At 40.5% G+C, this 16,369-nt stretch overlaps 1 protein-coding gene across 11 annotated transcripts in view; it reads right to left on the bottom strand.

Annotated features, from left to right (window-relative positions):
• JMJD1C (jumonji domain containing 1C) overlaps positions 1 to 16,369 on the bottom strand; it is a 158,370-nt gene that overhangs the window by 29,415 nt on the left and 112,586 nt on the right. For 8 of the 11 annotated variants that reach the window (XM_021535498.3, XM_021535508.3, XM_021535529.2 and 5 more), the window contains 5 exons: positions 9,550 to 9,655; positions 4,719 to 4,843; positions 3,327 to 3,470; positions 3,023 to 3,209; positions 1,269 to 2,935 (listed from right to left, as the gene is read on the bottom strand). In XM_021535498.3, the coding sequence (XP_021391173.2) occupies positions 1,269 to 2,935; positions 3,023 to 3,209; positions 3,327 to 3,470; positions 4,719 to 4,843; positions 9,550 to 9,655 (2,229 nt within the window). Of the gene's footprint in view, positions 1 to 1,268; positions 2,936 to 3,022; positions 3,210 to 3,326; positions 3,471 to 4,718; positions 4,844 to 9,549; positions 9,656 to 15,401; positions 15,567 to 16,369 lie in introns of those variants that run through there. The other 3 variants (XM_021535521.2, XM_077784515.1, XM_077784516.1) reach the window with 3 other exon arrangements.

Genomic DNA, 16,369 nt, shown 5'->3' with positions numbered 1-16,369 from the left:
GTATAGGGTGGAGCAGGCAGCAACACGAAAAGATAAATCCACCTATCTTTTTTTCTTAGGCTTTTCTTCACTGCTACATTTTGATTTTATCACATTTTAGATCAAACTCATTCATATTACAAGGCCAACTCAAACTGTTTTGGGAAAGACTTAGCCACAATGGTTTGGCTTTTTTTTAAGAATTAATCTGGGGAGGAACAGCCTTCCCCATGATGAAAAAAAAAAGAAAAATATCTTTCTAACCATTCAGAAGGCCAAGCTTTGACACAAAGGCTTACCATTTGGCAGAAGGACCACTGTCAGTGACATGCCTTTTGTGGTCCCTATGAAAATCTGCCCAAATTAGGCCAAGATGAAAGCCTCTAAAGATCAGTATGCACATGCTCAGTGGTGATTTAATTGAAGCTGGCAGTAAAGCTCTCCAAAGTTTCTGTCTGCACTACACACGTTTCATCTTACACTATTCCTCTGGGGTGCCTGCAATGAGCATGCCATATCCCAAGCCTTCAGGAGCTAAGAAAACTTTTCCTGTAATTGCCATGTCTGCCTGCCAAGCCCCACCACCACACTGGGCACTAGACTGAAAAACACAAACCACTTCTTCTGAGACTGCAGTGGTTACACTCAGCAAACAGACAGAGGAATCACCCTGACTTGAATACAGAGGAGTGGAAAGCAGATGGGAAGGCAGAGAAGTGTGTCAACAGAAGCAGGAGGGGAGAAAACAACACTCCAAGAAAGGGTACACAGATAGGTGTAAAGACAAGAGAAATGGGTGCATGAAGCATTTAGAAACACAAGAGTATTTTTCTCCAGAACTTCCCACTGGATGTAGCACTCCTTCCTTCTCCATCTTTCACCATTACTGAATGAGCATGCATGAAATTTCACTATGAATACAACTGTCTCACCTTTCCTAGTATTTTACTTAGACAATGGTACACAGTTTGAGGTAGCAAATATTTACCCTGTGAACTTGAGTTCCCAAACAAGCTGGCTGACCTCACCCTTAGTCATAAATTAAAATCAAACAGTTCATCTTTCTTTAGAATTCTTCAGAAATCAAGGTCTGGAAAAACTCCCTACACACATCCACCATGAGACGGGTGTTACTGCTGTAGTTCCATTCCTAGTTCTCTCCCTACTCAAAAACCCCACCTTCCACTGAGTACAGTGTGACACAGACTACCACATCTCTACCTAGGAAACCACTGATGGGAGACACCAGGCCCAGCACAATAAATCATTAAGAAAGGATCTTAACTTACCCTTCTCAAGGAAGGCTCCGCGTTAACAGGAGTTTCTGGGTGGACCCATTTGGAGGAGGGCAGACCGAGTCCTGAGTAAGCATGTGTTCCATTTGGATACTGCCAAATAATTGGATAAAGCCCTAGCTGATTATAGGAAGCAGAAGGATGAGCTTGTCCGAGAAGATGTGGAGACTGGTGTTGTAACATCTGTTGCTGCTGCTGGTGTGCTAATGCCAAATGGCTTAAGCTGCTAGCATGAGCAGTCTCTAGTCGCGGGTGGGCACCCAGCAAGGAGGCAGCAGGCACTCCGGGCAACACTGCGGGAAGTAGATGAGGGTGATGAACAGAATGGTGAGATGCGCTGCTAAGGGGGTGAGTGTTAATAGCGGACAAGGGAGCCTGAGCTGAAGACCCAGCGAGCAGATGGGATGAACCAGTTAATGCAGGATGATGTGCATTTGGATTTAAACAGGTTCGGTGGGATGAGGAATGCAGAGGATAATTATGCTGATGCAAGTAAGGTGAAATGTGATTAGTTCCTGTTTCTTGTCCGATCAGAGTGGGGTCCCTGTATACTGTGAAATGTTCATTCTTGTCAATGATAAGAGGACTCTTAGTAGCTTCTAGAGCACTAACTCTAGCTGGAACTGGATGAAAACTAGACCTAGGCAAATCATGATCAGTTTTATTGGCTGACCTTGTTAATCCAGTAGCATGGCTGTTTTGGGAACTAACCTTCGACTTCACAGTATCAGAAGATTGGGTGAATTTAGGCTTAACGTCAGGTGACTTTGTTTTAGGATGATCAACTGAAGCACTAGATTTTGACTTCACAGAATCGGGGACTGGACTTTGTTTACGCAGTTTACTCTCTTCTGCTAGAGAAGCTACATTTAACGAAGACATAAATGAGCCATACTGCACTTTTTCAGAATTTAAGTGTTCATTTACTGGTAATGTTTTTACAACCCCAGGTTGTACAGAATCCGTTTTACCAACGTTGCTAACCCAACTTTGATCAGCTTCCTGTTTTCTTGCTTCAAGGAAATTTGCATTTGCAAATTGCTGTTTTAAATCACTGCTGTGAGATTCTATTTTCTGAACTGTTTGCAAACCAAAGGTACTTGCAGCATTATCCTGGTTCTCCTTTTCAGAGTTGTTTTTATTAGTAACATCAACAACACACTTAGGAGTAGGAGGTCTGGGTAAAAACTGCTCATTTTTTAACTCCACAGTATGATGTTTTTCTGCATTACACTCTTGAACAGGTGGATCCTTGGCATTCTGCTCATAAAGCGTTGGCTGCTCTGCTGCATGGAGTGAAGATTTTTCCTGATGATCCAAGACTGATGACTTCAGTCTTTCTGTCTCTTCATGGGTTTTATCCTGCTGTACTTCATCCCATGGAGACTGTCTCTCTGTTAGTGTTTGTTCTACTCCCTCAGTAGTTTGCGATTTTCCTTCTTCTCCATTTATCTTTGAAGAGTTCTTGCCTTTTAACTCATTTTCTGAATTTTGCTCCGAGGACGAATCTGTTAATCTTTTATTTGAAATCTCCGAGTCACTGCTCTCAGAATAATCTGAGATGTTGTCTGTCCGCAGTCTCTTCACATTTAGTTTTTTTTCATCTTCTTCGGGTTTTCTTCTTTTACTAAGAAAGTGTTTATTTTTGGTTTTGGGGTTTTCTGCAAAAGATAAAAACACATCTATCAGATTTGCAGTCCAATACAGTTTTAAGAGGCTTTCCCTCCCTTTCCATTAACCACATTTACCTCCTCGACCTATATAATCGTATCTTTCATCTTTCATCTTCTCTTCATCAGGCATGCTGCTATCAGAACCTTTCCTCTTATTTGGCCGAGTATTCCTCTGTTGCTGGTGAGAATTCTGTCTTGGTGCTGCAGCTTGGGAATTCATTGCTGGTCTGGGACTATTTGCTTGTGCACGTGTATAATGACCCTAAAAATAATTTGTTATTAATGGACTTAAATACAACGTTAATTAGTGTCTTTAAACATGTATTTTCAACATTTGCAATATAGGAAAATACTTAGGTAAAAAGATAAATGTATCTACGTGAACTGTGTTGCTGTTCTGGTTGGAACGAGACCGTCGGCGTGAAGTGATGCCAATATTTTCACCTTTCAACAAAGAGTGAACAACATCATCTAGAAAGGTCATCTGAACCATAGAAGGATCAACATTCTGAGGTTCTAACACCTGGTTCATGAAAAAAAAAAAAGAAAAAAGAGAACAGAGAAAATAACAATCCACAGATGTTCAGACAATGCCTAATCTGTATTTTCTGTACCAGTGTTCACCAGTCTATTTTGTGTGCTAAAGACTAATCAGAGAAAAGCCTACTTAATCCTGACAAGCAGAACTGACATATGACACAACAAATGCTGGGAACAGTGTCAAACCAAAGCAAATGTGTCTTTACATGCCATTGTAAAAATAATTTTTTTTTTTAAAAGTGAAAAGTATCCCACCACCCATTCCTTCCCCCTTCACTAACCTACAAATTTGAAATTTGACAAGCTATTCATAGAACAACCCCTAAGCAGTAATTAAAATATACAAATATTTTATAAAATTAATTTAATATACTATAAATTATACTGCAAAAGCATATTACAGTAACTGCTTTCAACAGAAGCAAAACTGCTACGAGAACCAAAATTACTGGAAAGAAGAACTCTAGAACTGTTGAGTGTTATTACTAAGAAATAAAGTAGGAAATGCTAACCATATCTTTAAAAGACATGGCACAAAGTGAAAAAAGTAACATTTGGGGAATATTAATTTGAGCAAATTAAGGTAAAGAACTTATCTGAGTAATAGACTAGTCTTAAATTTTTATTGTCACACATGGTTTTGTCAGTCATTTCAAGGCAGATGGGTCATTCAGTCTATTACTGTTGAGTCATTACCCTACTCTCCTGAAATAGAATTCATTACTGCCATTAAAAATACCAGTATTAGCTCTTTCTGTAACATCAAATTCTGCAATAAAACTAAAACCCACTGCAGAAAATATAAATTTGGGCTGCAGTAAATGTTTAACTCAATAAATTGTAGAAAGTGACTATTCCAATTGCTTGGAAAAGGTAACCATTACTGCAGGGCTGAAAGATTTCATTCTTGGGAAAAGAAACTCTCAACAGAGCAGACAGGGAAGACCAGTTCTTCAAACTGGATTGCTTTACTTCAAAGACTTCAATAGTCAAATAGCAACAGCAGAACAAACTGTAGGACTGGTATTAGTCATATCACTGCACAAATGCTCAGCTTCAGGAGCATTTAACTGATAGCCCAATGCAGCTGTGCTGAAGTTTCAGTGCAGTGATACCCTCAGCCTGCTGGACCTGAACCAACTTGGTGTGATTCTGAGTGCTACCAACAAAAATTAGAACCTCCCAAGGCACCGTTTACTTGCAGCATTTTTTGTATCATCCATCAACTCACCTGGTCATTCATAACCACCATAGTGCGGGTGAAGAGATCATGGTGAGTGATGATGCCAGTGAACCACTGGGTGGCAGAATCCTGTCTGTACACTCTCACCCTATAACCATTTAAGGAGTACGGACCTTTGGAAGGGGAAGAAATAAAAAAGCCATTGAGGAATGCAGAAAAAAAAAAAAAAAAAGAAAAAAAGGCATACATGTATTTTCCTACTTTTTTTTTAAAGTTTCACAGCAAATACATAGTGCACATAGCATGGACAGCTAACCACAGACATTTTGAAATGCAAACGTTCCATATAAGTATGCTTTAAGGTTAATTCTGCTAACATTCTCAACATACAATTTTCTTATCTAACTAAATCTTTCTGCAACCATGATGATACATGATGGGAAAATTCCTGCCTACAAACAGCAACCACAGAAAAGTAATCTGAAAGGCTAGAAGGTGGCAGCAGCAGGTTATACAGAAGCCATCTAACAGGCTAGTCACATGCCCAGCTGCTTTGCTGGCTAAAAAATCTACATCTTGGTGGTTAGGCTCTGCATCTGCCAAGTCTTTCCCATAAGTAACCACAGAGTTTCTCTCCATTACAACAAACATAAAGGCAGTGGAATGATCCTGTGACTGCTATGGCCACACAGAAGATTTAAGCACACACAAACAGTGAACACTTCAGCTCCTGTTTTCAGACATACCAAATCCAAAGAAACCTCACATATTTTGGAAAGCTCAGTTTAATTCACCTCCAAAAGCCCATGGGGATGAGGAGCTAGTATGATACAGTACCTATTTTACAGTTTGTTTCAAGATCCAGAACAGTTTTATTAATATTCAGTGTCTTACTTGATCACTGGAACTCTTTAAGTTTCATTGCACTTGGTGATTTTATGGCATTTTGTATAACCAAGCAACACTACCACCAAGTTCAGTTCCAGCTCTGTGGGTTTTGCTGCTTCCACAATCAAACCCCAGCTCCCAGGTCAGGCAAACAGGAAAGGAGGAAAAGCCAGTCCATGACAACCTACAAACAGCCTAACTTAAGTGATTTAAAACTGCTCAGTTGCTGAACCACACAGGCAAGGCTAGAATTTCCTTGTCTTTCCTAAAGATCAGTTTTTCCAAGCCCTGCCCAGTACATTAAGCAAGCTCAAACATCTGCAGCAAATAGGGCAGGGACCTCACAGGTGACAGCTTTCTCTAGTAAAAGATATCCAGAATCACACAACTGGGTCTATTATATTCTCTGCATGTGACAGTGTGCTACTGCAAGGACTGTTTTTAATGTCAACATTTGACAGATCAAGAGAAGTGCAAAAGTGGTAATTATTTACTAATTTCCAAGTGGTCTCTTGAAATACTTTTTCCATGTGACTATATAATTTTTAAAACCAGCTGGGAAGTGAAACACTACACCACAGCAGCCTTCTTACACCCATCCACACCACTGATGGCACAACTGAAACCCTGAGACTTCCTGAACCCCCTGAGCCACCTTAACTGATGCTGGAGTATGTTTCTAGCAGCACAGACAGGGGCCAGAAGTGTGCCAGCACAGGCACTGCCAATCACAGGTACATATGGGCAGAAAAGGAGGAAGAATCTACAAGCTTGTGTCTCACATTTCTGGTCTTGGACCAGACAGGGTTCCCAGGGGGGCACATTTCCTGATGGCTTCTCTCCAACCCTTACTCCATATGCCCCTGCAAAACGCCTCCAGCTCAGCTCCCACACTTCTGACTGCCTGACCCATCCACATTCTCCACATCTTGAACTTTTAAGGGCTGTCCCAAAGCTCTGGCTTATTCAGACAGTCTCAGTAAAATTCTTCCTGTGTCTGTGCAAATTTGCCATTCCTACTTTCCTATCCAAGCTCCTCCTCTCTTGCATCCTACTGCTAACTGCACAATGATTTTCAGTCTCTTGCATAAGCAGAACCAGCATCTCCCCAGCTTCTTGTGTCATTTTAGCACTACTGTGACTCCAGGCCACTAGCTTCTAAGTCCTTTCCCCCAATCTTCTCAGCTTACAAGCTGAGAAGCTTTCCTTCCTTCTCCAACAGCTTCCACCTTCTCCCCTACTCCCCTACATTGACCCAGTGCCAATTTCTTTCTTATTATTCCTTGTTCTAATCTGTGTTCATGCTTCGTTCCAACTGTTACCCTATCTACTTTTAAAAGAGAGTTTATCTACCTTTAAAAACAGTGGGTTGAGGGTTTTTCTTACATGCTGATGGGATGACAGGAAGAAGGAGAAAGATTGAACTGCAGTCACACAACACAGACCAGCTCAGCTCCAGCCCAGCCCAGCCACAAGCAGCCATTACAGGAAAAGCCTGGCTTTGTCTCCAGTCCCTGGCTGAACCACGCCAGCTACACATTGTTGAAACAGCCTGTGCAGTACTATGAGAAAATATGTTCAGAGCTGAAGCACACTCAGTGTTTCAAGAGGATTATTATACATGCAGCCTGAGATTGTAATGATAAAAAAACTAATCGGAAGAAAGAAATCAAATATTTTAATTGTTAAAAATCCTAGACACTTCACTATGTTCCTTGAACCAGTTTTATTTGTCCCAAAAGCTTTCAACTTGGCCAAGTCTGGGAGGAGTTTCATTTTTTATTAAACAAGGAACAAACTACTTTCCTGCCAAAGCTACAATCTCTACTGCAAAGCATGCTGCTGTGACTGCCGCCCAAAGGAGAAGTTAAATGGGCCAATTTTTTTCTTTGGTCTCATTCTTGTAAATAAATGGACTAAAATTCTCCTTCCTCAAATTGACATGTTTCTTTCCAAATATTTGGAACCAGATGCTTCTATCCGACCCTCCTCTTTCTTCAGACAAACTGTGTTTTAACTGCAAAAGTCAAAGTAGAAAATACTAAGTTATGATATGAAGGTTTCAGCATCACAGAAAACAAGGAAAAGGCTGGATACTAAAAATATTATAGAGGATGAAGTACGAGAATGTGGTAATAACTCTAACAGATGCATCTAGACAAGGCAGAGCCGAAAAAGTACTTAAATTGCAGGGAACAAGAAAATGGTAATGGAGGAGATGAAGCAAACCAGAGAAGAAAGAGGAGAAAAGGAAGAGAACATGACTAGATTACAGCAGCTAGCACTGTCAGAGGGCTGCCTGTGAGCCACTGGAAGGTTTGTGCCAATGTAAAGTCTGCGTGAGCAGGAGCAGATAATGTGCAGGGAGAATGTGGCAGCAGTCTCTGCTGGCTGACCACCATCCCATGGGGCTGAGGCCAAGGCCCCAGTGAGGAAGCATGTGTCTCCTCAGGTCACACATCACATCAGGGGAGCAAGTGGATCTAACACTTCTCCTCAGATGAGGACAGCTAGCCTTCAAGGACATTGGCATAAAATTCACCTTATCATCTACATTACTGTCCATTTGTGCACTTCTAAGCACAGTAATCTCTGCCTGAGAATCTATATCTATGAAGACAAAAGTACAGATCCTGGCATGATGGGAGGGAGCTGTGTGGGTGATGGGCTGGCAGTCTCATTTAGATGACTATTTCAATACTTGTGGAGCTTTGCTCAACTATTGATTCTGTACCAATGTACACAGAGACTTTTACAATAGTCTTACTGTCATTACTCTAATGAAATACAATAAACAAGCTCAATTTCAGTTTCCTTTTTATATAACCCTGATTTGATTTTGCATCACCTCTCAAGCCAGTTTTGTCTGCAAATTTCATCAACAGACTATTAACTTGTATTGCATCTGATGATATCAAAAGTAAACTCTAAAATGACTAACACCAACATGCCAACTTACTATCTACACAGTTCCACATGTTCTGTTTCTCAGCACGCTTTTTCTGTGGCCCATAAGAATCATGTCTAGCCAAATGAGAAACTCCACAGAAGGAGAGACATAAGTTTTTTACTCTAAGCTCAGTATTATACTTACCATATTCCTTTTATCTTCTGGTCTTGGTTTTATCAAAGAGACTAGACAGCAAGGAAACCTCACAGCCATCCTTAAAATATCTGATTATTTACAGCTTCCCTCCTAAATTTTCATTTACAAAATGACTGCTTAAGCATTTTTGTTCTGACACTTCTTTCCTGGGGATTTTAGCCCAGACCCACAGAGGTTGGTTCTGCCTCCTAGTAATAGGAACTCCTCTGCAGAGCTTCCTGAAACTTAGTGAATATGCTGCAAATGCTGATAGTATTTCTACTATCAGCAAAATGGCACCAAAATGATTTCTTCAAATTCATACTAGTTTTCTTGCAACTTGTATCTACAATGTAAATATTACTGTGCACAAAGCTTTTTCTGCAACCTCCCAGCATTGGAACCGACTTGCAAATTGTTACTGATTTGAAAGCAATTTTTCACTCAGGGGGTGAGCGCGTGGGGTGGGGATCTGAAAGTATTCTTCATCTGTGACAGAACTGTGAAGAACTACAAGCACAGACAGGTATCTGAGAAGTTATCACACGTAACAGTAATACTAACAGAGCACAGAACAATTTTAAACATGCCAAAATGTGTGTGGAAGCCATTCATATACACTTATTTTCACAACAAACTTTATAAAATATCTACATTCAGACTAATGATATTCAGCTTTTGCTGTAATCACTAAAACATCAAACAAGTTAAGAACAGTCTGAAGCAAACACCAACAGCTTCTTACAGTCTTGTTTCCTTGTATTAACAAATACTTCCAAAAAATAACTTCCAAGTTAAAAAATATAATCTCCATTATATCACAAATCCTATGGGATGAGTCCCACACAAGTAATGGCCTTAAACTAGCTAACACAGAATATAAATAACAATTTCCCACATAATTACCTTGCATAAAAATCTCCTGAACCTTTTGTTCCTTTACCCAGGCTTTTACCTCCTCATGTAACTGCGGGTTATCCCTGAGAACTGGGTTTAGACTGTCTACGTCGTCCTAAAGTAGAGATTAAAAAAAGAACCATATGTTATGTTTACTTGTAACATTTTTGTTTATTTTCCTAGATGTGTTTTAAAAGACAATATTAAGTCATTAGATGCTAATTTTACTGATTGCCTAAAAATCCCTGTACTATTTTTAGAAAAAACTTAAAAGCATATTATAGTGCTAGAAGTTATTTCATGGGAACACAGTATGTCAGATCCCACATGTGGCCAGACTCGTAAGCTATTAATAGGATCACACTTTCATACTCTTACTACAAGCTAAAAATGCCCTCTAAAGACTTAGGTGCTCACAGGTATGCACACAGAATTGCTTAAATAATCACTAAATTTTGTTTTTTAAAAAAATCTGTTTTCCATATCCGCAAAATTTAATAATATGGACATGTTGAGCATAAACACAGATATCAAACCTACAAATGTAACACATAAGCAGTATTTTAGGAGAAACAAGCATTCTGAGATTAAACACCACTGCTGATTTTCAAATATGTTAGCCTTTGTTAATTAGGTAGTTTCAAATAAGACATGTTTTCATTTATATTACAATGGAAAAGATTATTTTCCAGTATCTGGTAGGATATCATCTGGGAAATTAAGATATATTCGGTGTCTCGGTCCTCCTAACAGAAAAAAAAATTAGGCACAGAATCTCGTTCATATCCTTGCAAGCATGGCTTAAGAATCACCATTTGTCTCTGGACTCCTAGAACACCTATTGCTCTATTTCAGAGCAAATTTGCTATTTCTGTCTTTGAGGCTGTGGAGGAGAAAAAAAGCCTGGTGGCTCCTCATGCCAAAGATGGCCTTGGAAATCCGTGAGCAGCAGCAACATTCATTTACACTAGAACTTTAGACAGCTAAAATAATGAGTGCAATTCTCCACATACAAAATGTAGAATGTTTTATCAGTACTGCAGCTGAGATAAAGCAATTTCTTTCCTTGATCTCCAACAAGTTCCTTGATGTTTCACACTTTATTATGAAGAGCTCTAGCCACAGAACACAAAGATACAAGTAACACTCGGTGAATTCTGCATAGCTGCCAGGCCCTCCAGTGACACAAGCAATTTCTCTCTATTCATCTGGATGAGATTTTTCCTGCTAACCTACACTGATCACAGGATATCTATTTCCAATTCAGAATTCACTTCCTGACACTTGGAGATTTGATGTGTTCCACTATGGAGAATGCATCAACGCTTTGGTTATTAGAGAAAATTACTCTCTAGCCTTCTGCTTTTACAGAGGACGTGGCCTTGGATTGAAGAAATGATCAAGATGACCATTTTAATACATGTAAATTGAAACAAAGGGAAAGTGAAGGAAGATCAACAGGACCTCCACCACAAGGTTCAAAATACCAACCAGATAAGTATGCTGCTAGCATTACCAGAGGGACAAAAGGGTCGTAACTAAAATTTATTCAAGGATAGCCTCTCCCAAGGCAGTTTAAAAAGAGTATTAGCTATTCTAAGTGTGCAAATCCATTTGTGCAATGATCCTACACACAGAAACACCACCACCACCACCACCGAAAAGAGGGAATTATCTGCCAGGGGAACACAATGGATCCTGGAACTGGAACTGTGTTATGATCAATCATCTGTCCTTCTTCTCATGCACTCTCTTTCACAGCAGTTCCAAGAGACTCCTGCACCAAAAATTTCCCCCCTCTGATCTACATGCACTGGACCTAAGCAACAGACTGAGGAGTGCAATACTGAGTTTGGCTGACCTACAAATGCAGTTAGTGTGCAGATTTTGTACACTGTGAGCAATCTCTTCAATCACATCTAAGAAAATTTGTATCTTCATTTTGAGATTATACACATTGATTAAGTACCATAAAATCAAGCCTGTTACTCTTAACATTATACTATTTTCATGAGTTCCTTACACAAAGTTTTTGAGTCTCTATGTTAAGTCACTTTTGATTTGTTTCCTGAAGGCAACACACACTGGTGCTTTTTTTTTAGATTTCACACCCTTCCTAAGCATCTTGGCCTTCTTTGAAGTTGACACTGAAGATACTGTCCATCCTACATGTAGTACATTTGAACCTCTAAATCCTATTCAGATGCATGACATCATCATCCTTGGCTGAGAGCGCTCCCTGTGAATATTTAGAAAAGGAGACTGCAAAGTCCATTTTGTATTTATCTCCTCACCCTTGGAGAAAGACAAGCTCAAAGATGAGCTACAAAAGGCACAAGTTAGGTCAAAGAGCCATTACACAAATTGCATGCAGATGTGACTGGGATTATGTGTATGACATCAAAGAGAACTCAGAGTTTCTAAAGATACACACAATACACATTTAGCACACCAACCACAGGGTAGGGGGAAAGATACTAACAGAGCAAGTTTCTGTCATCTCAAAAATTCTCTTCTTTTGTGGACATGTATCTATGAAAAAATATGTGTGCCATGACTTACCTTTTTCCATCTGTAGTCTTAAATCTGATTATCCAAAACCCAGGAAATTAATTGCATAATGTGTCAAATTATAAAGCAGTGGCCTTAACCACACAGTTTCAGTACACATCATAAACTCTGGCAAAAGCATGGAGAGGACAACAGGCAAGGCTGATGACTTACATTCTCTTCCCCAGTTTATCACTGAAGACAAGCAGATGACTATGCATTCCCAGTTCTTTTCCTTACCTTGTGTTTATATTGCTCAAGGAACAATTACTGTCTATAGATTTGAACCTTGGCAATTGTAACCCTCAGCTTTCCTCTTACTGGTTGATGCAGCATGATTGACAGACTAACTTCCCAAGATTTAAATGCTCTGCAGGGTTTTCCTCCAGACTTTTCCTCATTTGAAAGTAGCTTTACAAACAGAAATTATGGTACCCTCTCCTAGACTAGTTTTTCCACAAGTCCTGGAATATCTTCTCCAGAAGGATGTTAATACTGGCTTGAAATCCTTATGCAAATTAGGATGCAAATCAAATAAAGGGGACTGTTATATTCTTCTTCAAATCTACTGAAGGAAGCTCTTCATGTACCTCAAGTGGCAGTGCCTCTTGATCCACAAATGACTAAATGCAATTCTGGGAAGAAGACAAAGGACCTATGGGCTAAAGAAATACGGTTGAGATAACCCCTCCTGCACTTCTGGAAAACAGTCACATGAGGCAACGTGACTATCAGAAGCTTGCCAATCTAAAAAGTCTTTTACATCTTTGCTGATATTCTTCCTTCTTTCGAGATCAAAAGAAGAATTCCCTTCTGGCGGACTGGACTTTATGCTTAATTATCCAAATAACTGGGTCAGCCTCATGTCTCTCTAGGTGATCATTCTCACCTGCTGGATGACTCCAAAGAAGTCCTGAGAAGAACAAAGAATGAAATTTTCCCCAGTATCAGAAAAGACACTGTTCTTTTCTGAGTATATCTGTTCTTTATTCTTGTACAAAACGATACAAGCAGGTTGAAGCCATAGACCATACCATCAGGTTAAGATATCACACTGGTCTAACCAGGAAGGAGACATTTTTATTCAGAGAAGCATTTTCAGAGAGTTTATTCAGACATAATAAAATAATTTAAAATAATTTATCATTTGGACTCACATGTGAGCAAGTGCTTAGATCATTTGCCATGCATCAAAATTCCTTTGAGATCAAACAGGAATTTCAAGATAGTACCCACAGAAAAACAAGTCAAAATCCCAATGAGAATTCTCCTACTTGCTCTCCATCCACAAAAAAATATTGTCTAAGACACTGAGAGCTATCCCCAGATGTGCACAACCTGCCCATTGCCCAAAGACCATACCAGGTGCTCTGAAGGGCTCAAATGACTGGAAGTTCCTTTTGCATTTTGGGCACCAGGCGTGACTGTGCTAGGAAGGCCTACATATTTCCACAACTACCTCCTTCACAAGACCTGAACTACTGAAGCAGCACATTTCTTCAGCATTTTAAAATACTCTTCCAAGTCATCCTTCAGAAACTTGAGAGGTAGAAATGAGTTCATCAAGAGAGGAAACCTTGGAGCAAAGTGGATTCCAATAGCTGCTCCTACCCCCAGTCACACAGCCTGCATGCTGCTTATTGGAGAGTGCACGCACTCCAGTCAGCTGTCCACTCTCCACTGTCAGTGAAGAAGAGGAGAACTGACAATATGCATCCCAGGTAAGCCAGTCCTAGAAAAACAGTGGCTTTTGGCATTAAAAAGGCTGAAATCAGAGCGCTGAAGACTACAAGCATCACACATTAGGAACCTGCAAACCTTCATTTGGGAAACCTCCTTCCTTGGTCATGGTGTCTCTGCATTTGGCTTCATGCATCAAGGACATCTTTCTAATATCAGTAGGAACTCATTTCAGCTAGTGTTTTCCAGAGAAAGACTAAGTAGATTTTGCAGTCCTCGCAAAGGTCAGCGCCACATTAGTCCTCACCATCTGTGGCTTAATTAACTATAGCTTCCTCTGGCTGCTTAGAGGTTTTCTGATAATTTAGGACACGAATTAGATGAAAACTAGTACATAACCAACTTGACAGTCCTGTTTACAATGGTTACACAGTGTGCACTGCACATTGAAATCAGCATTTTGTCAAGACTTTAATGGTAGAGGGATCACATTTAAATTCAAACAGTGCAAAAGAAAACTGCACTGTCCTGAACCTTCAGTTTTGTTCTTGTTTCGTGACTATTAGCTTCTATAACAGGAGACCCCAACCCTTTTTTTTTTCCCTTTTGCAGCGAGTCATTTGTACAACTGCACTGAACTTCAGCTGCATAGAAATTAGGTATGAGAACTGCAGTGTGAAAACAAGCCAACACTTCCCTACTGATTGCCACAAGTCTTTAGAGAGTGGAACAGTGGCAGAAAAAAGCACTTCTTAAAATCAAAACTTCTGAGAATTTATACTAATCCTCTAATGATAATTTTTGATTTTCTCCTGTAGAAAAGATTTAATATTGTACCTGCACCCAGCCTCAAACACATTTAGCCCTCATTTGAAAGCAGGCCTGTACAACTCTCTCCTTATTTTCATTTCTTTATAATCAGCAAAATCATTTTCTTTCATCTTTCACTGATTATGTCACCTGACATCTGTGATTATATCACTGATCTGTATCCTCTATCACTGACGGTAATTTTTAACAAACCTTCAATCTTAACACTGTCCTGCTTGACATCAGAGTGAGAAAAAACACACAAAAGGCAGACAGGCAGAATGCCAAATATTGTAACAAGAACATCACCTATGGACTGGTAGTATCCCTCTGCCCTGCTATCAGACTTTTTTTCCAGTGGCAAAAGATAAGAATCTAACTAAAACACAGAAAAACTGGCAGCAACTGACACCCCTGAGGGTATTACCAGGCAGGCACTGCGGCTGCCACACAGACCACACTAGAACTTAGGAGGGATATTACCAAATTTAGATGAGTCTAAATACAGATATCCTGCAGCTTCCTTCTAGACACACAGCACGCATAGACCACTGGTAACCAGAATATTCCCGATTTCTCTCTGACAAGTGAAAGGCCACCCCAGCTGCCACGCCACTGCAGCTGGTGGCGGGAGGTCAGCCGGGCACCGCAGGGCTGTGCTGACAGCCGGGCCAGCACCGCCAGCCCGGAGGGGACCGCTCTGGGACCCCCCCGACCCGCCCCGCGCGCCTCAGCAGGGGCAGCGCCACCCACAGACACCCAGGCTGGAGAGCTATAAAGGCTAGAAAGTTTTTTGGGGAGATTGTAACTTCCCAGTTTACCTTAAACGGCTTTGTCTGAGCCGAGAGAAGAGGCTTAGGCTTAGCAGGCGACGCTAGCGCTTTCTATGTAAACCCAACCCACACTTGACCTATTTTCTGCTGTTCTGAGCGCACAGTCACAATTTACCTCATTCAAACCCGGCAGCTGCTGGGCTACATCTGAACCAGTTAAGTCAAGCTTGAAGGCACAACCCTGACCCCTAAACCAGAAACAAAGTCGAGCCGAGGTCAGCCCTGCTGACACGTGCGCAGAGGCACGGCCACTTGGGGAAAGCAGGACTGGGCAGTGACGCTCGCCCTGCACGCAGGGGCCAGGACAGACAACTGGGATAACTAATCCCCACCCAGCAAGGGGCTCTGAATGCACCGTTCCAAGGACAAATGTTTATAGATCTGACCACAAACATTTCAAGATTGGGGTTATTTTCAGTGTGTAACAGCAATGACTACGTTTCTGTAAGTCGGAAGTTAAAATTACAAGGGGAAAAAAGATGAGAATACAAATTTAGTGATTTTCCAACTGTCAGTAAAGTTAACATTTCTCAGGAAAAGCTATCAACGATTCTTCTGCTGCTCCCCACTCTTCCCTATGCATAACACACCTCCCCACACACTCCTACTCCCTTCCTCATTTTACCTCAGGAGCTGGAACTGATTTTAAAATTTTAATTATCAGGTTTGAGAATCAAGGGATCAGGGCTTCTCTAAGTCCTGATTTCAGGCTTGAAGATGCATCATTACACTGATTTGCTCAGTTCTGGAAGCATAACTGGTATACTAACATTAGAAACATAAATATACAGGGAGGGGGAAAAAAAATCTGACTTGTAGTCTAATAGTCTCCATGATTTTAACTTAGTGACACAAAAATCAATCAACAGAGGTATTTGTACTCCTGTAAAACTATCAATACCTCAGGTGAAATGGGCATACTGTAAAACTTACATTTTAGAAGTCAGTTTATTATT

Source organism: Lonchura striata, chromosome 7 (genome assembly GCF_046129695.1).
Source record: "Lonchura striata isolate bLonStr1 chromosome 7, bLonStr1.mat, whole genome shotgun sequence".
Taxonomy (NCBI): domain Eukaryota; kingdom Metazoa; phylum Chordata; class Aves; order Passeriformes; family Estrildidae; genus Lonchura; species Lonchura striata.
The sequence above is the reverse complement of the archived record's forward strand: the minus strand, read 5'-3'. Positions and strand labels throughout refer to the sequence as shown.